At 31.6% G+C, this 23,342-nt stretch overlaps 2 protein-coding genes and 1 pseudogene across 2 annotated transcripts; 1 reads left to right on the top strand and 2 right to left on the bottom strand.

The window, feature by feature from the left end:
• Positions 1-5,845: 5,845 nt before the first annotated feature.
• On the bottom strand, positions 5,846-6,664 carry LOC145578366 (uncharacterized). Its single transcript, XM_081635695.1, has one exon. It carries the CDS (start codon positions 6,662-6,664, stop codon positions 5,846-5,848), a length of 819 nt encoding a protein of 272 aa, XP_081491821.1.
• Positions 6,665-11,071: 4,407 nt separating this feature from the next.
• LOC145579557 (NEP1-interacting protein-like 1) lies at positions 11,072-14,376 on the top strand. The gene is made up of 5 exons (XM_081636799.1): positions 11,072-11,337; positions 11,757-11,908; positions 13,380-13,463; positions 13,590-13,769; positions 14,170-14,376. The coding sequence occupies exons 1-5, from the start codon at positions 11,166-11,168 to the stop codon at positions 14,341-14,343; spliced, it is 762 nt and encodes a 253-aa protein (XP_081492925.1). The 5' UTR covers positions 11,072-11,165; the 3' UTR covers positions 14,344-14,376.
• A 6,117-nt stretch (positions 14,377-20,493) lies between these two features.
• Positions 20,494-21,717, bottom strand: LOC145579556 (protein S40-5 pseudogene; annotated as a pseudogene).
• Positions 21,718-23,342: the final 1,625 nt, after the last annotated feature.

The following is a 23,342-nucleotide window of genomic DNA, read 5'->3' as shown; positions in this document are numbered from 1 at the left end:
CTTTAAAAAAGAAGATAAATTAGGACTCTTAATTATGGAAGAGGTCGACAGGATATGAAATAATTTGCTATCTTTTGCAAACAATCAAACAGAAACCCTTTGCTGCCATTTAAGCAAATAAACAACCAAAAATCATATCTAAACCCATCAATGCCGTCATAAACCCTTTGTTACCCTTTAAGCAAAAAATCATAACCTAAACACATCATAAACCATTTGTTACCATATCATTAACTTGTGCAATCTTTTGCAAAAACTCATATTTCACGAGGAAGTAAATAATTGTAAAGCACATGACAAACCATTTAACCAAACCACTAAAAATTATATCAAAGGTATTGAAATTAAGAGTTAAAGTAGAAAACCCAACGATACACCGCCATTACAGAAAATCCAAATTCTTCCATGAAAGTTAATCAAGAAATACCAAATACTTAAACACCAATAACAATCCACGAAAATTTGTGGCAATTTTGGGAAATTTGAAGAAACAGATTACCTGTAGACTCCATCTCGAAAGGTCTTCTTCCATGTCGATGTCGATGAAACAGTGAAGACGACCACTGGAAAATCACAACATCATGTTCGATTTGTTGGGTTAGTGTGGCCCAAATTCCATAGCCCAACTTATTACATCTCAAGGTTTCTAGAATACTCTAAAAGTATTGAGAAATTGATAGAGAATGGTGGAAGAATCTAGAACTAGCTAATACTTCTAAATTTATTTAAACAATTTGAAGAGCTTGTGTATAGAAAATTCCACACACTTCTTCCACCTCCATACATCACCTATAAATATAAGGTGTTGGGCATCATTTGGGTGCATGTATCCACCTACACCATCCTCCAATATTCTGATACCCTCATACGCTATATGATTGTCCCTCTATGTTTAAAGAGAATTTACCTACAAATTGTTAAAGTAAAGAATTCTTGGAGAAAATGGCTTAAACTTTGTATTGATAATCACCACATACATATATATACACAATACAATAGAATACCTAACTTGCCTAAAACTCCTAACAAGATAAATACAATATTAACAAATATAACCAAATCGACTCTAATACAAATACCGTTCTCTAAGATATCTATCATGATCGGAGTTTCTACATACACACAATCTCCCTAATCCACTATTCCTTATTTTGTACTACTCCATTGTGAGTTCTTGTAGTGAGAGTTTTCTTGTAATATATACTCACTCTTTAAAGGGTTCTTTTACTCTTCTATTTGTCATATAGTGGATTAATTCGGCGCTCGCCGTTCGTGGACTTTTTGATAATTTTTCCCACATTAAATATTGTGTCCATTTCTTTACTGCTTATCTTCCATTGATATATCTAAGCTACTACTTATCTTATCAATATCTACATCTTTAATTTGCTTTCGTTGTGCACTCACCAACCCTAACACAATTAAAGCGTGATCACTCATAAATTGTTGCCAACCACCAAAAAGAAATCTTGTGATGTTATTATAATCATCTTCTCTGTGATAAATTGAAAACTTGAAACTGTAATATTTTCTACGTTGAGTGTCGTACCTTATAAAATCAAACTCGAAACTTTCTCTTACTCCAGCTATCACTTCTGTAATATTATTCCTTAAAACTAATGGTATTCCAAACTGAAAGAATCGATTGTACATGACTTCTGAAACTTCCAATGCAGAAAGATGAAGCCTTACAAGATGCAGACTGGATAATGGCAATGCAAGCTGAACTGAGTGAATTCGAAAGAAACAAAGTCTGGCACCTAGTTCCTAGACCGGAACACCAGAAGGTCATTGGACTAAAGTGGGTGTACAGAAACAAGCTTGATGAACATGGAATCATTGTGAGAAACAAGGCTAGGCTGGTTGTCAAGGGGTACAATCAACAAGAAGGCATAGACTTTGATGAGACATTTGCACCAGTTGCCAGGTTAGAAGCTATACGCATTCTTATTGCTTTTGCAGCTTTTATGGATATTAAGTTGTTCCAGATGGACGTCAAATGTGCATTCTTAAATGGTTTATTAAAAGAGGACGTCTATGTGGAACAACCTCCTGGATTTGAAGATCCAGAATTCTCAAATCATGTCTATAAACTTGATAAAGCTCTCTATGGGCTGAAACAAGCACCAAGGGCATGGTATGAGAGGTTGTCCAAGTTCCTATTAGATAATGATTTTAAAAGAGGAAAAATAGACAAAACATTGTTTATGAAATCTAAAGGAACTGACATTTTAGTTGTACAAATATATGTAGATGATATTATTTTTGGTGCAACTAACGAATTTTTGGTGAAGTATTTTGCTGACCTTATGAGCGGTGAGTTCGAGATGAGCATGATGGGTAAGCTGAACTTTCTTTCTTGGTTTGCAAATCAAACAAACTGAGAAAGGAATAATGATTCACCAGCAAAAGTATGTGAAGGAACTCATAAAGAAATATGAGATGGAAAGTTCCAAGTCTATGAGAACACCTATGAGAACTAACATCGGACTGGATGAAGACACAGCTGGAACTTGTATAGATCAGAAGATGTATCGAGGTATGATAGGTTCCTTATTATATTTAACTGCTAGTAGACCTGACATATCGTTCAGTGTAGACTTATGTGCGAGGTTCCAAGCCAATCCAAAGGAATCTCATCTTAAAGTAGTCAAAAGGATACTTAGGTATCTAAAAGGAACTGATGACTTATGCCTCTATTATCCAAGAAATGAATCAATTGATTTAGTGGGATATACAAATGTTGAATATGCAGGTGATCTAGTGAATAGAAAGAGCACATCAGGTATGACTCAATTTCTTGGATCATGCTTAGTTTCTTGGGGTTCCAAGAAACAGAATACAGTTGCTTTGTCCACAGCAGAAGCTGAATATGTAGCTGCTGCAGCTTGTTGCTCACAGATGCTGTGGATAAAACAACAAATATGTGATTTTGGTTTAAAATTTGAATGTGTTCCAATTGATTGTGACAATACTAGTGCTATCTGCATATCAAAGGATCCAGTTCAACATTCTAAGGTTAAGCATATCCACATTAGACATCATTTTCTAAAAGATAATGTGGAAAAAGGCTATATTAAGTTAGAATTTTGTCCTACTAATAATCAAATTACTGATATTCTAACTAAGCCTTTGAGCAGAGAACGCTTTGAGAACATGAGACTGGAACTTGGGATGATTAAGCTGAATTGATTGCAACTGAAGTTCCTTGATATGGCATTGTCAATTACAAGATCAATTAGAAGAATAAAACATCTATCCCAATCTTGGTGTGATAAACATAACGGGAATGTCACCGTTGGCAAACTCTTGGAGGTTAGTACAATTAGCACTTATTAGACTGTACATTATTTTCAAGGGTATGTAGACATATATGTGACAAGTTCCTGGATAAATTCACTTTGAAAAAAAAAATTCAATTCTCAAAATTTATCTTATACAAATAATAAATCTCATGAATTTATGGAAAAAGGATAAACTTTGAATCTGAATTTCCATCCAGTTGTTTTTAATCTGAATTTTCAATGAACTGAATTGAAATTAAGCTGAAGAGAACAGACCCCTAGTCGACTACATAATAAAAGTTTTGCTTATATTAGCCTATACATTGAAAAAATTAGCTTTAAACTTGTGTGATATACGGGCCTGTTCTGTCCAGCTTAATAGAAGTTCAGTTCAGTTCAGTTACTAATTTCCTTCTCTCATAAACAATTCATTTCAGTTTGATCTGTCCCAATCAGTTTAGTTCAGTTCAGTTGTTTTTAGTAAATCGGAATAGGCCCGTAGATATAACAAAACATAAAACAAAATATTAGTATTAGGATAAAAAGACAAACTTACAAATATAAAACAGTAGAAGAATTGCAATTGTATTCTCAACTACAATAATAAGACTAAAAACTTTTTGCTCATACGGAATAGTATTCATAGAGTCCACGTAAAGAATTTTTGTAGAGAATTTTAATTTGTACTTCTAAGTTCGAACATGACATGCTTAGACAATGCATGCGATTCACAATTTTCTATTATTGAGTGTTTTTATAAGTATATGGTGTATGAATTTGATATTAATTTAAAGCATATCTATTGATAAGTCCTAATTTTAATTTGTACACGTTTAAGGTGCTTATCTACGGTCAATTCAATCAATTGCTTATAGATTTAGAGGTCTACCTAAGATGTATATTTACATTATTTGCTTAATTTATGCTCTAATACTCTCCGTTCGTGTGTTTTGATGATTTTCAGGTGATTTAATTAGATGCAGTGGATTATGGTTGGCTAATTTTGAGTATAATAATCATGGAGTATGAAGCTATCTCGCTCAAGGATCTCAACTCATATCTATGAGGCGAAAATGAACTATAATGAAGTAAAGCATTGACGAAAGACTTAATGAAAATAAGTCACGTCCATTATTTTGATCATAACTTTTAATCTACAAATGATAATGGAGTGATTCAAATTGCATTGAAATAGACTTCAAGAGTTTTCCAAAGATATATTACACATTGTTGACCCTTATGAGGTTTTGATGATGATGTTAAGAATTGAGCAAACTTCCATCTAATAAGGATTTTCTAGTGTTGTGATGTTTGCAGGTTTAGTAAGCGTTGGGAGCTGAAGTAGGAACTGAGACAAAGGAACTTTAGAAGATCCATGAGGACAAGTAAAGACAGAAGAAGAGTTCCAGTAATGGAACTTCCCGAAGTTTCTTAACAGGAACTTCAAAACGGGTGTAACGACCTGGTTCCGGTGTAATGCTGGGGCAAGCCTCAACAACCAAGGATTCGTGCAAAGATCGAGATATCAACCGAAAAAGATGGACTTCATAACTTATAGTTGTATAAAAGATAAGTTTGTTTTGTAGGTTGATGTAAACATGTTAATGGTTGTTATGCATGGAACTTATTAGAAATCAGCTTGGCAAACTAATCAATTCATAAAAGATAATTATAAGTTTTATGAAAAAGAATTTATCTGATTTTATTCTTTAAAATCTGTTTTAACTCGATTTTATCTTTTTCATAAAATTCTATCTTTTAACTAAAACGAATTTGATAAAATTTGGTTTTCAAATAAAGCGAAATTAAATCTGTTTTTGGTTTCGGTTTTAAAGAGATAAGATCAGGTTTCTGTTTAACTTATCTTATTTACAAAAACCTTACTTTGTGAGCTGAGGAACCTCTATAAATATAGAAGTAATTCAACAAAGCAAAATGAGAGTTTGAAGCGTGAAAACCACTTAGTGCTTAAGAGTAAGTTTGCCAAAGGTTTAAGCTTTATCATTTTGGTTTCGGGTTTCACGTGTAGCTTTCCATTTATGTGTTAGAGTGAGTCTTTGTGTTGTATTTGGTTTTGGGGTGAGATTGTGAATTCTCTTAAATTCACGTTTGAGTGTAAGAGTTTGAATTCTCTAAAATTCGAGTGGTAGTGAGTCACTTCAAGTGTGTCTTGGGGTGCACAGTGGGAAAAAGGAACTTGAGTGTGTGTTAGGTCGAAAAAGGAACCTGAGTGTGTCTTGGGTCGAAAAAGGTGTCTGAGTGTGTCTTAGGTATGATAGGATAGGTTCTTATCAATTAGCAAGTGTCCGTGGAGGAACTTGTAAAGCAAAGGTCTGTGTAATAGGTTGTACTAGGAGAGTTGCCTATTATAGTGGAATTTGTTCATAAGTCCCTATAGGGCCGAGGTTTTACTTCCAGCTAGGCACTGGATGGTTTCCTCATAAAATTGATGTGCACTTTAAGTTCCTTTTGCGTTTTGTTTTAATTTTCGCTTAAGTTCGTTCCGCGATTGGAACCTACTACTATTCACCCCCCCCCCCTCTCGTAGTAGTTCATCTAAACTAACAATGAACAAACCCAAAAATTCCATACTTGTCATCATGGATCATTTCCCCATTTGTGTTGTATTGTGGCTTTCCTATCATGGCCATGAACATGGCCTTAACCTTAAACCTTCTGGACTGCTCACACCTATAGGGGTTTTCCTCATTGGGTAGAAGGTAAAACCTTCTTGTCTCTGGGTTCATGTAGAACCACTTTTCATCGATGTGAATGACATGGTCCATGTCATTGTACATTGGATCCTCTGTTAGTGTGGCAGGGCTGAGGTGTGCCAACACCCATCTTAGTCTTTCTATCTTGTGGTTGTCAGTCAGCCTTGGATGGATACAACTAGTATGAGTTCTGAGCAGCCCCCTTTTCTTCGGCCTGTGTATTGTTACATGAGATATTTTTAAGTAACCTGCATAACTTCTTTCTGTGGTTCTCAACCTTAGTGGGCATGAATGGAGAAATTCTTCGGAGTAGTGCTTGAATTTGGGACCAACTTTGCCCAGTTTTTTATTCCTGACATCAATCAGCTCCCCACTTTGTTTTTGCTTGATTACATCATTGAATAACCTGGTAACTGTTGATCTGTGGACCCCAAATTTTGCTGCTATTTTACTTTGCATCCCACGTTGCATTGTGTCGTCCTCCCTAAGTTGTGTTAGAATTTCATCAACAATACCTCGTTTTTCAGCAAGAGTAAGTTGTGTTCTGTCACTTTGTTGATGACCGTTGCCTTCATTCTGATTTGCATTTTCATCATGTTGGAGTAGATCTTCCTCCATTAAAATATGATCTAAGTTGAAGTAATCATCACCAGAGCCTTCTTCCATTTTTTTTTTTTTTTTTGTTTCTGTTTTGTTGTTTCAGATGCTGCTGTAATAGAGGAAGTAACCCACCACTAACATATGCTGTAGAAGATGATGCTTGAAGCCTTGACTTTTTGGAAGCTTGAAGTGCTGACTTAATTAAATTAAGATGGTAGATGTTTCATTTTGAAGGTTGTATTTAATGAAGCTCTGTACATTTTTTGAACTAGAATGGTGGTGTATTAAGTGCTGTATTTATAACCTAGGTTGAAACAAAAAAGTTGGAGCCAACATTTGAATTTTGGGAAAAGTTGAAAATTTTAAATTTGGAGGCCAAATTAAATTTTCCAACGAAAATTCTCCCTCCAAAACTGTAAAAATTATGGCAGTTTGCATGTGGGGTTTGTTTTTGGTCCCCACTTTCTCTCTCATCAAATATTAATCACCTACCCTTAGAGCATCTTCAATGTTAAGCTAATCGTTAAATTAGCTTCCCATGCCACATATGATTTTTAGCTAATTCTCTTTGTAGCTATTTTGTACTCCAATGGTTAGCTACTAACTTGTTAATTAAATAAACTTGATTTTCTAAATAAACTTGATTTTCTCAATCAACTATAAATTTAATTATTTTAATATGTTAATCTCCTAAAATTTTGGAAACTTTTTTCTCAAGCAAATTAGCTTAAACAAGCTAATTTGCTTGGCCAAGCAAAGTAGCTAGAAAATTTTGAAAATTGCAAGCAAGTCCCTAGCTATAACCATTGAAGTTGCTCTTACTTTTGCTAATACATTTTTATCAAATTTTGCATTGGAAAATGTGAATCCCTCTTTGTTGCAGATTTTATGAAACGGAAGTAGTATTTTCTTTCTCTTTCATTATACTCCCTCAGTCCCATAATATAATTCCTGTTTTCCTATTTTGGAGATCTAAAATGTTATTCATGTTTCTATTTCTGAATAGTATGTAAAGACCATTATACCCTAACTTTTTTAAATTTATTCATTGTATTTTCGAATTTACCCTTTAATTTTGTACCTCCATGCCTTGTACTTTATCCATGATTGTATCTAAACATTTTTTCTTTTTATAAAAAAATTGATAAATACTTTAACAATTTATTGCTAGCTTCATGATGAGCAAATGCAATACATGCACTACTGACTCAATATAGTACAAGCGCAGAAATTATTATATCGTACGTCTTTTTTTACACTTTATAGCATTATTAGCTTCATTCTTTATTACATATTCGTAGCAAATTGCATTGTAGATAACTAAGATAAGAAAATTAAATAAAATCACTCATAAATTAAATGAAGGAATGGAGAAATAGAGGGAATGGGCATTTTCTATTTATTTAATGAGCTTTCAAACATGGTATAGCGAAATAGCTCATTGTTTCATAGACAGCCATCACACACGATCACTGAATTTGGTTTCTTATCATGCATTGAGACAGCTAGCTAGGACCATAATTCTTTGTTTCAATTCGATGCATGTCAGCTAAATAAAATATCATTTCTTGCATTGTTTGCTTAGTTGTTCTATGGGTAATAATATATACTGCCCTAGTCTGATCCGTAGTTTTGCATTAATTGTTAATGTGATTTGTAAGATTGGTACTAATTAACATAGAAATACATGGAAAACGAAGGTGTTGATTGGTGATATTGATTTTTAAATTAACTTATATCTCTACTTTATTAATTTTTTTGGCTACACTAAGGGCCTGTTTTCATTGACTGAACTCAGCTGAACTAAACTGAGCTGAACTGAATTGAACAGAACTTATTAATTAGTGATTTTTAACTACGGATTAGTGATCTATGATTATTTATTATTATACATATGTGTATATATTATTATTATTATTATTAAATGTTATTATTAAATATTATTATTATTATTAAATGTTATTATTAAATATTATTATTATTATTATTATTAAATATTATTATTATTATTATTATTATTATTGTCGTTGTTGTAATAAGAGCTTAAAAGAATGAAATTTGGCTTTATATCATTAGCAATATCATTAGACATAAACTAAACTGAACTGAACTGAACTGAACTGAGCTGAACTGAAGTGAAATGAAAATAAACGTATGAGAACAGGGCCTAAGGCCGAGTTGTAGACTTGAGTAATAAAATACCAAGTATTTGATTAATACATATTCTAATATACTATTATATTCTAAAAGTTTATTAATTATCAGCCAACATAAATAATTTTTAGAGAAGAAAAAAAAATTGATCTAAGAATGCATGACTAATAACGAAATTACTAATAAATTATGCTTAACATTTTTCCCTGTTATAAAATCGATATAAGTTTTTAAGTTCCAATTGCATTTTTTAAAACCATAAAATTTCCTAATTAATAAAAACCCACAGAAACAGAAGTAGGAGAAGTGTAGCACCCGGTTTTAAAGCATGCAACCAAAAAATTGTGTAATTTTCTTTAGTTATATTACCTCATTTAATGAGAACATTATTACCTATGAACTACTTACTCAAAACAGACATGCAAACAAGATTATTGGATGTAGGTTGTACTCCATATTTACTCCAATTATATTGTTAGAGAGTACAAGCTGATGATGTTTTTTTTAAAAAAATAAATAAATCTTGACCTTGGGAGAAAATTTAGTCTAGTGTAGCTTATAAAAAAAATCTTAACCTATCCTTCTTACTAAATAGAAAATCCAAGCTTATTACCGTGATAAATTAAACATATTTGTTTGTTTATTATCACAAGGATAAAAGTGTAAATTTTGCGATAAAATTGCTACTTGGTTTATCCTCAAAACAGCTACTGTTAATAGTGGTTCATCCTAATAGGCTACTTGATATATGTACGTAATTTGTTTATTACGGAGATTAATTGGAGCGATCTCTCCTGTTAATAGATAGGAAAAAAAATTAGTATCAAATATCAAGAGCATGCACCAAAATGAGAAAGACGTGCTAAAATGACCTTTTGTAAGAAATAAGATGATAAGAAAATGTCGTATCCCATTTAACCTTTAAAAAATGGTTTTGAGAATTTTCAGGCCATGGTAAATGTTAAACCCTATATAGTTCGATCTTGATGAAGTTAACTAAGTAGAGATTATCACATGTTAAACATTCAATTTTCGTTGTTTTAATAAAACGTGATGGTTAGGAATCACAAACTCGAAGTCACTTCAAAATTTAAATTCAAACAAAAATAATTTAATGTGTTACGGAGAAGTATATTATTGAACATATAGATCAATGGTATGTTAATTTCACACTTTTGAAAAAACAAACTAATCCCAAATGTTTAATAATTTTAATTTTATAAAGGAAGATTGACAATGGCATAGATAGTTATAACAATTTTTACTACTCGTAATAATATAAATATAACACTGTACTGTGGTAATTAATCCACTCGCAAATTAGGCCATCCAATTAAATCTAAGTTTCATTACTTGCTCCTATTTTTACATTCAATCTTTGAAAATTAGTGCATGGTTAGTGACGTAGTTTACTGAATTGCTGTGTTCGGTGAATGTCATAAATTAGTACATGAAGTTATCCATGGTACACTGTGAAGTGTGAAGCATGGATGCTTGTACGGAGCAATGAACTTTCTACTTCGTAATTTCGTACGAGTATTAAATTATAGGTTAGATATTTTCCTCTTATATTATTCACGTGGTAAAGTCTTGTAAAAAACGGTTTCATAATTATCGTTGATTACTTTGAATAATACTCCGTATGTTTTTTTTTTTTTTTTTTTTGACTAGGTAATATAATTTTTAATGTCCCACAATAAATTATTGAGTCCGTAAAAAAAAATGTCTAATGCATCCAAAATAAAATTCTAGAACACATTATTAATGTACTGATATGCATGCAAACACTGCGTTTTGCTTTCCCCTAATTTTCTGCCAGCATGCATGGTACTCTGTAATACATTTTGCGGGTTGGGTTTGTTTCGATAGAGTATGAAACACATTCTTTAAGTAAAACCAATTTAAGTAATTAATTGACAAATATTTCCATGTATAACCAATTAAAGTAATTAATTGACAAACATTTCATGTACTTTGTAACATGTACTCTACTTTGTTTAATTATGATATATGCAATCCTAACTCCTAAGGCTTTAAGAGATGAATGTCGAAATAAATCACACGTCTTGATGATTAATTCTTATTAATGTTATTATTTTTAACTTTTTATATGCAACCCTTAAGAATATAACATATATATCATTTTCAGTGTTTTAAAGTGGGTAAAATTATTTGGTTACACCAGTACATTAATTGCACTTCTTCCATCCATGCATATATGTGCAGAGGGAAGAGCAAGTAGTCCACACCCTCTTAAATGCGCTTTCTAAGTTTCAAGCCCCATTTAAAACCTTGCTCTTTTAGTTCTCTTTTCAATATTACTCATTCTCCCTCAATTTCACACTTCTCCAAGCCCTTTTTTTCCCATAAATTTCCAAGATATTTTTACTTCAAATTAAAATTCTCAATTATAATGGATGTTCATAGAATAAGTTCTAATTGTTCATTACAATTTAATTATCTTTGTAGAAAGGTTGTTCATTTGTTGGAATGTATTCATATTAGAGAATTTAGGTTTCATCAATTTGCTTTCAATTTGTTGAAGAATGTTGCTTTGGCCATTGCCACCATCATATTTGCATTTGGTAAGTTTGTTAATTATTATCTTATTTAAATGATATTAATTCTCAGTTTCTTACATATATTTGTGTTTAAGGATGTATTAAAATTCCACTTTTACTAATTAAATATATATAGATATATTTTGTATTTTATTAAACCCCATGTTGGTGACCCTTTGAACATCTTTGATGGGTACGTATTAGATGAGGGGTCACATGTATATAGTCGAGTTTGAGTTACATAGTCTCATAATTTCTCTTTCTTAATACTTAAGCATTAGTAAATTCGAAAGAGACTAATTTTGAACATGCATTATTTTTGATGTGAAATGTACCAATACAAAAACAAAAATTATGATCATACAATAATTGTTACGGAGTAGTTTTTTTTTTTTTTCATTTATTCTTATGTTATAATTTATACTTTGGGAATATTTTGGCAGGAGGGGTGATGATAGGAGGCATTGCAGGAGCCATAAAAGGGCAAACAACCGAGTCAGGGTTATGTAGAGGTGCCGCAATTGGGGTCATGTCCGGTGCCATTGTTGCCCTTGAGTTGCTTGATTCACTCCTCAATGGTCATTTTCCGTTCAAGGTATGCATCACTAATTATATTACACGGATAATCAACTAGCTTAATTGGAGTAAGGTTTACTGTTCAATCACGACGTTGTTGATGCTTTGAAAAAAGTGGGTTCACAAAAGAGGGACATTTCTATGACAAAATCCATAGTACATGGAAAAAAAATTCATGTCATATTGTTTTCCTAGAGATGAGGTCCATATGATCAAGTCAATTCGTATAATTTTGCTTTAATACAATGGACCATATAGTTGTGCATTGATTTTTATAGACCAGTTAAACCCTACACATCATGTAAGCAACTTGTTCATCACATTATATATAATGTACTTACCATGATTATAGATTCGGACATGTAAACAACAAAAAGTTTAATAAGATATGTAGCTATTAATTTAACGCACATAATTGATTAAGAAATTGGACAACATAAATTCAATTCTTTGGTAAAATGAACTTATAAAATAAGGTTTTTTTTTTCTGTCTTTCTTTTTTAACATGGAATTATGAGAAAGTAACCTCATGTTAATAATTTTCCCTTTTAATTCTCAACAAAATATCTTCTCAAGATCTCAACAAAATATCTCTTCATAGTGTTACTCAAAATGGTCACGTCTATTAGAGATATGTACATCAACCATCCTTATGAGTGTAAGGTGTATCATAGATGCATCGAATTGGCGAATCTAGATCATAGATTTCAATTTAGTAAGGATAAAACTCATAAAAGCTGGACCCATCTTTTTTTTTTCTTTTTTTTTATTTAATAGCTTTATCGTATAAACTTGAATTTTCCTCTTATACAAAAAATATTAAATTACTTGCCCATAATAGGATGTAGGACAATCCTATGATATTTTTCTTGAATTTTATTGGGCCCCAAAAGTAGGTATAGTTTAGAGGATGAAAATTAAGGCGAGGCTTTTCATATCAGAATAACCTTACCAAATTAACATATCTATACAATATATTAAAAGGCGTTTATTTTAAAGGAACGGTGCTACGTGGCACTCTTCAACGTATATGACAACATGTCACAATGCCACGTCAGCGACACATAAGCTTGCGACTTCATTTAATAAAATTAATAAAATATGGTTTTATCTAGATTCGAACCCTCAACCTCAAACAAATAAATGCTACACACTTACCATCTCAATCAACTTTTATTAGTGTTTTAAATTTCACATATTTAACATTATATATTCCTTTAAGGTTATTTGATTTGATTATTTTTCACAAAATGAGAAAATATATACATATGTAAAAAATAAAAAAAAAAAACCATAACGACAACGCCCAAATCACACACTAGCTATACAACACTTGAACATAATTATCAAATTGAAGTACAAACTAGCAATTCGGGGCATCGCCCGGGACACACACTAGTTAAGAATTAAAATCTGTAAATTGCTGCTTTAATGTGTAAAATTAATTACCTAATTTAATTTATTTTTTAAACTAATTTTGTTACAATCAGGTTGCTCTTTTTGGATGCATATTTAATGGCAAGGCCTTTAGGGAATTGGTCAGCCCTGCAGTTCTTAAGGCGTACCAGTGGCAAGTAAGCTTAATTACATAAAATGAAGAGTCTGAGTAACATAGATAATAATAATCATGTCTATTTTTAAGAACAAATACATACATAATGGTTTTAATTTGGCTCGCTAATGAATTTACTTTAATCCAGACAAGTATGAACGAGGGATTTGGGAATGAAGAAGGATCAGATTTATATAACATCGTCGAAATTCGAGGGTTGTTACCTGAGCAGATCAAGAAGCTCCCTGTAATCAATTTCCATAGCAATTCATCGAATTCTTCTCTTCCAATTTCACATAATGATGTTTGTTGCACAATTTGTTTACAGGTAATAATTATTGCTTATCTATGTCATTATTAATGCATAATACGGTATTATTTATGAAGTAATTTCCTTTAATAAGTAGAGCTGACAAAAACTGACACAACATCATTCAATAATACAACGATCTAAGTTTCGAATTTGCTTAAACAATTAACAATTTAAATAAGAAGCACTAATCATCATGTAAATTATAAAGTTATAGTCTTTAAAGACCTTGTGCAACTATATAACTAATACGATACCAATAACATGAATACGACTCGTTTACCTGAATTGATTATTCTTCTAGAAACAATGGTTTATTGTTGTTTATTAGGAACGAAATTAAAGATTGTGATTTTGTTAATAATTAGAAATTTTTTGTATTTCACTCATTCTTGTCCTTGTTTTATCCCGAATATAGGATCTTGAGGAAGGCGAAAGAGCGCGAAAGCTACCAAATTGTCAACATTTGTTTCATATGATGTGTATAGACGAATGGCTAGTACGAAGTACATCATGTCCTGTTTGTAGAAAAAATGTTGTTGATTCTACTCAATATTCGGGCTGCCGAAATGTACTACTAGTACAAAGTTAACTAATAATTGTACAAGGAATATGAAGATGTAAAAATTTGGGATCTTAGGGCATTTTGCTAATTGTGGAAATGAGTTTATGTGAAAAGTTTAACCACCAACCATTCTTCATTTTATTTATGCCTTATTTTCCTCAAATGCGTATCGATCAACTTTGAGAGCTTCAGAGGAATCTGTTACATGCTGCACTTGTTGAGGTCGAGGACTTATAACACAAGAAAGGGAAGGGGAAAAAAAACACGGTTATGAATTACTTTTTTTGGTGTTTAGAGAGCCACAAAGAGCGGGAGTGAGAATCAATTCTAGAATCTCTTGAAATTAAAAGGGAAGCTCTAACCACTTGAGCTATATCACGGTTATAAATTTATGATGTATGCGCTATGGTCTTTAGGATAGTATATAAATATTAAATACATTTTCTAAAATGGTACGAGTATAATTTTATAAAATTAGGTTGAAATTATGCGGTGTTATTAAAAGTGAAGTAAAGTTGGACGTGTTAGGGTTCTTTAGTTGGCCATTGAATCAATCCAAAACAAATTGTAGTAATTTATGTGACACCAATGGACTTCACAATAGTTAATAGCCCATCAATATCAAATAGTCCACATGAAGCCAAGTTTTCCTTATTGGGCTTTAATAAAAGCACAAATTGGACTGTGAGTCTGTGATGAATAACAAATGAGTTATACGAGTTTTTTTTTTGTTTTTTTCTTAATTTTAATACTTTCTCCGTTTTATAAAATATGCAACAACAAAAAAGCTCTTACATTTTCTTTTAAAAAAAACTCCCACATTATTTTTAGTCAAAATGTTACCATTTTTGCGAAACGAAGGAAACATAATGTACTACATTAAGAAGTTCTTTTCCTTTTTTTGTAAGTAAAAAGACTCTTATATGATCCGTTGGACTGTGCTCTTAGAGTCATAAGGTAAGAGAGTCTCAACCCTCAAAATCTGTAGCTAATAAGAATCAATCAAACTCGTAATCTCACAGTAAAGGTGAAAGGTGAAACTCTTGCCAATCATGTCTTTGCCTTGCCTCCATGCATAAAAGAGATGCGCAAATCAATTTAGAGAATAAGAAAATCAATGTTCAATTTTAATACTCCATACTTTGTATAATGTATGATATGAAATCATTAGGAAACAAAATGATTGAAGTTTGTCTGATAAAACTTTTTACTAAATAGTCTAGTCCCTAATCTACTACCTTGATTGTGGTCCTAGGAAAAAAAAAATATTACAAAGGACATAATCAAGTGGGTGTACTTAGTCCATCAAAAGAGGAATTATGGCATCACCCACTTTCAATGGCAACAAATTTTTGCCTCCCAAAACACTTTGATTGATTACATTTTTTAGCTTTGCCCTATTTTCTCAGGAGATTCAAGATCATGGTCCAACAACTAGCCTACCATAGTACAACTTATACGTATTATATGAACAACTAGATGCTCCAATCAAATTGTTTGGGGTGTTCCATTGTAACTATGTATACACAACTGAAAGTTAATAGAGAGTTCAATTCTTATCCGACCCTTGATTTTTAAAGATGTGAACTATCAAAGCGAGAAGGGATCCACTCATCTTATACTATATGATTGTGAATCCCTAGCGGCCTCTTCCTTTTTTTGAAACTACACGATCAATTAAACTTAAAAGATACAAGTACAAGATAATCAACCCTTTAGGACGACGATTTTTGACATATCTAAATCAATATATGAGACTAGTTAGTGAAAAGAAAAAGGTTGTAATAATGTATGCCTATAATGTATATAGAGCGACTTAAATTGGTGGGATCGGATTGTACATAATTATTTGACTAATAGTGACGATCACATTTACAATTTTATTTGAATCTCCAATCTCTTAAATCAAATGATTTCTCTTTAATAATTAGGTGGACGGGATACATGTATGATATTTTTTGTAAAAATAATAAAATTATACTTGTATCATATAACAATAACAACGACGTAGTCGTAATCCATATTCTAGAACTAAGAAATGGTCCTAAACTAGCAATTATTGTATTTAATTACGGTGATTTATTAAATAGCGTGACCTAATGATTAATGTCTAGTGTAGTACGAGTATGTAGACTAATAATATCTTTTTCAATCCTTGTCCTGATAGAATAAGTGCAATTAAAAATGTGATTAATAACCACATAAATCAATTTTATTAGTATCACTTATAATGCATTTACTTCCACGGATATCTTTACCCAGTCATACCTTTAAGATTTTAGATAATAAATTTATTAATAAGTGAGTCAAGTTTTATTTGGTACGGAGTATATATATATATCAATATATGTCCTTGGTAGTTATATAGAGAGTGTACGTGCACAATTAGGTATAACATATATTACATCGAATTAATTCTAACCGAGTTCTTATTTTTTGTAAGTTTAAAATCAACACGAAACTAGTCAAAACTCAAGCCTGACATGAAACACGAGATTTGGAAGTGAATATTTCCGGTCTGGTCCTTGGTCGCTGCAAATGGTCGATTTCGACCATCACGTCCAAGTCCAACGGGTACAAATCCGTTTAACCTCATTGAGAAAGAATACTTAAAGCACGCTGATTGTAAATTTCCTGCCATATCATTGAGTTTGATTAAAATTGCAATTGATGAATAGGAAAGCTTAAAGTCAATTAGCAATATTTTTCACGCGAAGAAAAACAAATTAAAGATAAAAGTTCATTGTTCCAATTGGGTGATATCGAGTGAAAGACACAAAAGGTACTAACTTTAAAAATTCTAAAATCTGTTATATTACTCGTGCGTATCAAAATTGTAACAAGAAGTTTGGGACTTGAGCTTTTGTTTGTTCTTAGTAATAAAATTGAGTGATTGACAATATGACATGCATTTATGCATAAAGGATGAGTACTTTGATTCCTAACCTGCACAAAGTAATATAGGTTATTGTGACTAGTTTAAAAGTTCAACCATACTCCATAAAATTATAAAATTGTTTATTACTAATGGTGCCAATTTCGATTTTTGAAATAAAATATAGTTTAAACTGATATTAACGGCAAGATAAGCAAACATGGTTTCAGGCTAGATATAGCTTGAATTATTTTAACAAATTTTCTTTAATTCACATTTATAACGATAGACCCCCTCATCAAAAAAGACTGTAAATTACAACAATATAAAAGCGGATACGAAAAGTATATAATTTGCAATAACGATCATAGCTTTATAAAGATGATGTTTTTATTTGATTCAACGATCATGTATTTGTTAGATATAAATCTCATTGTATATATCATATGACTTTTATTTATGAATAAATTGAATTAAAAAAAAATATACTGCGTATTTAATTTTGAAGATTGGTAAAAATACTACTCGTAGGTCTTTTCTACCTTAGCTAGGTATGGGTTCTAGCTTATTGTTAGATTTATTTGGGCTCAACATTGATTATTGTAAGGCTATTCTATGCATGTCAACATCTTTTTATAATAATTTGACATGACATCTGATTAGAGGTTGAAATCTCAATGGCATCACACATTCAATCATACACTAATTTTCATGGGTAGAAAGTAGGAACTATAGTTGTAGGATGCTAGCGTAACAGTAACATTAACGGGTTGTTCTTTCTCTCCTTTTTTTTTTTTTTTTTTTTTTTTTAAAAAAAAAAATATATATATATATATATATATATATATATATATATATATATATATATATATATATATATATATATATATATATATATATATATATATATATATATATATATATATATATATATATATATATATATATATATATATATCTTGGTGTGAATCGTGTGATTGTTTGGTAACTTGATAAGTGTTACTCCGTAACTACACAACTTTGTACATTCATCATAATTGAGGTGAGCTCTAATCACAATAATATATGAAAGAAGTATCTAATTGATAATCTCTGATTTGTCCCCTTCAAAAGTTCAAAATACATACATAATGTGCTTAGAGTAGCTTGCAACAATGAACATTTGAAACTTGTGTCGTATCATTGTTGAATAATCAAATAGTTGCAACATGCATATAGTATACAAGACCAACTGTTTTAGGCTCAACCTAGTTTGAGATTTGCATTGTCTTTTAATTTCTGTAAAAACAATCTATATGTTTTTTCTTTCCACAAAAATGTAGGTTGCATTTCATATTCAAGTATTTTAATAACTAACAATCAGATGTCAAAATTGAATAAACATACCAAAGTTTAATATGCTTGTATATCTTTACTTTTAAATAGGAATACATATGATTTTAAATTAATTTATTACTAAAATATATTATTGGATTAAAATCCCTCAATTTTATTTGGTATGATCTAGTTTTTAGCCATTATAAATTTATAATGTAACTTACCAAACAAAATTAAAACAAGTTTAGATGGCCTAGTATTACTCAATTTCCAACTTAAGAAAATTATGATAACAAACAGAGTATATTCAAACAATTTAAAATAAGAATTAGAAAACAAGCTCAAACAAATTTAAATAAGCAAAATTTACGCAAAAGAATATATCCTTAAACCCCAATCTGAAGGACAAAGTATGTCCTATGAAATTGCTTTGGTATGCCTTAAGAGTACAAGAAAGTGAAGTAGAACATGATGCAAAGCAACTATTACAAACAATTGTAGTCAAACTAGTATTCTATCATAAGTCAAAGATTAGAGGAATATCCCCTATTAATTTATAAGTATAGTGGAGTATTGATAATGTGAATACACAAGGACCACCTCAATTAATCTAATATCCAAATCACCAAAAGATAATTGCACCAAAAATAAATCACCAAAAGATAAAAAATATATAATGTTGTTTGGGGTCCTAGGGAGAATTATAATATGAAAAAATTGCAAGTGACTTAAACCAACTTAAGTCATTTTCTTAAAAAAGTTTGAAAGAAAAGCTCAAACTCCACCAAAAAATGTGTCATTTTTTACAAGTACATAATAACATTATTTTTTTCCCAAAGACCTTGTCAACTTGTGCAACCAAACGGTCCCTTATTTTCTCACTCTCTTTGATAAGTAACAAACATGACGTAACTATGAACCACCTCCATTCTCTTTGGTAAATTGTTGCCAATTGGCTCTATTCTCCCTTGAGCTTGAACTTGAAGGCCCCCACAAATAAATTATTTTTTAAAAATAAAATTTTTAAAAAAAAATCTAAGAGAAAAAAATATTATTGTTGTCTATTTTGATCATTATTCCCCTTGTCTACCTTTTGAAATGAAATGCTTTTGTATTCATTTGGGTTTTTGTTTCTTCTACTATCTTTTAGACTAGTTTGATGTTGGAGCTTTTTGTATTTTGATTCTTATGGTAGCCATGCTATAAAATTACTAGAAATGCTTGGTATTTAGTATGAACTCATGACTTAATGACGTGATTATAAAAAACAGGCATTTTTATATACAAATTCGTTAAGAAATATGATCTGTTTTGACCCTCATTTTACCTTAACTTTTTCACAATCGGAATATTTTCATAAATCGATAATAAACTTATGCTAATTCTGTCCTTAAATACTCTTTTTGTTTATTTTTTACTGGCTCTAAATATATTTTTTTTTCAAATCAAAAGTTATATCAAGTGTTCTCTCTATCACATCAACTCGACCTTCATCATATAATTATTAGTAAGAAAATTATCTCTCTAACAAAACAAACTTAAGTTTCAATTACTAAAAATAGTTGGACTCACAAGATATTTTATTGTATTTATATGCATCTTTCTTTGTCCATTGAATTAGCTTAGTTTCAAGGGACTAAAATGCACTAGTAGTCCACATCGGCCTTACCTTAAATCATAGTAGCATTTTGTTTTAAAATTGCAATTTTATTACACTAGCACTAATACTAACATCATTAGTGTCACCTAATATGTGATTATGTCATCCTCAATCCACATCAATCACCATAACCAATGCATTTCAAGCTCATCATGCACCTATTCAATGTAAAATTGAGATCAATAATTAGCGAACAAACAATAATACATTGACTCTAAAGATTAATAACCTGGCCTGTAAATGCATAAGGATTAAAATTTTCCGGATCAACCAAACATTTTCTGAATTACCATGTAATAACGGATAAGCCTAACCTCGTCATTAATTAGAGTATCAAATAATTAAAATAGTGGCACTCATTGTTATTGTGAAATTTACACAAAAGACATAATATAAGTCAAAAAAACTGTGCCAAAAAACTTTCACTCTACAATTATTTGCCTCAAAAGTTCTACTACTACTAAATTACAATTTCCTTCTGTCAAAATTACTAGGAGTAAAAATTAAAATTGACAAATACTAAACAATTGCCAAATCCCAGCTAAAATAGCAAAATAAAGACAGAAAGTTTAGGGAGAGTATTTTAGGCTTTAGGCATATAAACTCGGACTCGTTAACTCACTGAGTCGACTCGAAACCGAGTCGATTCATTTTCATTACCTTCTCCCGGTTCAAAAAATATTTTCTAAACGATATTCGGTTTAACTAACTAATTTTTAAGGAGGGAAAAAATTTTACACCATAATATATAATTTTTTTTTTACTGATTTATTATGTGTTTCATTAATAATTACCCTTCGAACCCGGTTTGGCTCCATATTGCGTCGCGAACCCGGGTCATGTCACGGCCCTTGAGGGTCCGGCCCACGCCTTCGAAAACCGAAAATGCATTCATTTTCCTACTCCGAGCCAAGTATTCATGGGGCGGTTCGACCGCCGAGTCACCAATCGGGTCATCCTCGTCCGAGTCGACACATGACTCGGCCGAGTTGACTCGGAGGATTTTGCTCCAATCAGGAACGTTTACTGGAGCTGACGAGGCCACGTGTCTGGTATCCACACGTGGGCCCCTACTTGCACCCGTGGCACCTCCGTATTGGTGCAAAATCCTGCGGCTTGACGGCGGCGGCGCTTTGTCCTCAAATGCCAGGGACAAGCCCCCCACGTGCCTTTCATCCTGGTGGCACGTGACACCCACGTCCATTCGCCTACGCTCACTCTCCACGGTGGCGCGTGAGTCCCACTCGCGGATGTGGTTATGATGATGGTGATTCTCCGAGGTGTCGGTCACCATCGACCAAACATCCTCCTCCCCGAATTCCGTTACATCGGTAACCGTGCCGTTTTCTTGGTAACCATGGTCGTGGTCGTGGTCGTGGCCGTGACCGTAGTAATTATTATAAGACCCCGTGCCAAGAAGCCGGTCGCTTCGGCTCGAGGTTAATCTCCGGCCTTTGGCCATTAATAACCACTATTTAAATGAATGATTGACAAAAAATTAAACAAATTATAATATGGTAAAGCTAAAAGATGAGAAAAGAGTTCAATGTAGTAGTAGTAAGTAAAACATAAGTTTGTGTTTGAAGATGAAGCAAGTATATATAGAGATTTTTTAGAAGTACATTTTTATGTAGTGGGTCCCAATAATTTTCATTTCATTTGAATTTAGGATGTATTTATGATGCATTTCAGGTTAAAGGGGAAATTAAAATGGAGGTAGAGAGAGAAAGAGGAAGAATTAGATTCATGTGATTTGTATAAAGAGAATGGAACGGAATTGTTTGAAAAATGAAATAAAAATTAAAGTATTACCTCATTTTCGTATTATTTGCAACGATTAAACAATTTTTTCACTATTTTATGTTAAATTATTGTAAATAATATGAAACTGATGTAGTATTATAAATTGAAAAATGAAATAAACATAACATTGGGAAAGTGGTGATTGAGTGATTGAATTATTGTAGAAATGGATGAATAGGATGTGAGTTAAATAATTAGTGATACTCAAGCGCCTTATTTGGCGCGTGAAGCTACTACTATCATGTTTTGCTCACTGTTTTATTGGATTTATTAGTTGAGATTAGGAATATGTTAACTAAAATTCTCTAGGTGCATATCAATAATTTTTTATTTTGGTGCAAGAGAGGAGCAAGTTCACAATGTATATATAATTTCACTACAGTTTAATCATATTATTGATAATTTTACATCGTCCTTTTATAGATCCTGTAATATAGTGGTGTATGTAAAATGATACCCGTAAAAGGAAAAGTAAAACTAGGTAAACTAGAAGTTTTTAGGATTTGGTAGGACTTAAAACTCATAATTAGGGTTTTTCAAGGACCAAAGGCTGGACCGATTCCTCAGGACTTGTTCTCTTCAACTTATTTAAGATACTTATTACTTATTCCTTAATAAATTCAGATCAGATCAAAACTTTTGATTATCATTTACTTTTTGTTAAACAATGTTAATTGCGTATTAAAAAAATTATAAAAATTACATATTTGAAAAGTTATAATGAGAAAATCTAACAGGATTCAATTTGATGATGTTTTTCTTTATAGATTAGTATTAAAATGCGGTTAAAATTTAGTCAAAATTTTAAATTAGATCAGACCAGACCAGATAATAAAACTTCATATCAGACTAGATCTACTTGTTTCAGGAGAAGAGAACAAGTCCTGATCTGATCCAAGTTTGGTTCATTTCAGTATGGAATGAATTTTGCATAACCTTCAATTTTGGGAGAATTTTTTAATTCAATTCAAAGTAATAGAGCTAAGTTTAATAAATCTTCATTGTGCTAAGCATCAGCCCACGTCAAATGACAGTCTAAGCACATTAAAGTTCAAGTTTCCAATCTCCATCTTAAAAAAAATTGAGTGATAGGTAAAGTAAATCACCCTCCCCCCCACCCTATTTAGCGATATAATTTCCTTGATTTGGAATATAATTAATTCTACCTATTCGATAAACTTGGTTTGCACCAAAATAATTAGGCAAAGTTATTATGAAACGAAAAAAGTACACAAATTCTTATATGTATGTGGCTGGTCACATGATGTGCCCAATCATCTTAGCGATTATTTCGTTAGTGTTATAGGGGTTACTTGATGGTCTTGGTCAATGATAAATGGGTTACCAGCTAGTATTACAGAGGTTACCAAT

Source organism: Chenopodium album, chromosome 14, assembly GCF_948465745.1.
Source record: "Chenopodium album chromosome 14, dcCheAlbu1.1, whole genome shotgun sequence".
NCBI classification, from domain to species: Eukaryota; Viridiplantae; Streptophyta; class Magnoliopsida; order Caryophyllales; family Amaranthaceae; genus Chenopodium; species Chenopodium album.
The sequence above is the reverse complement of the archived record's forward strand: the minus strand, read 5'-3'. Positions and strand labels throughout refer to the sequence as shown.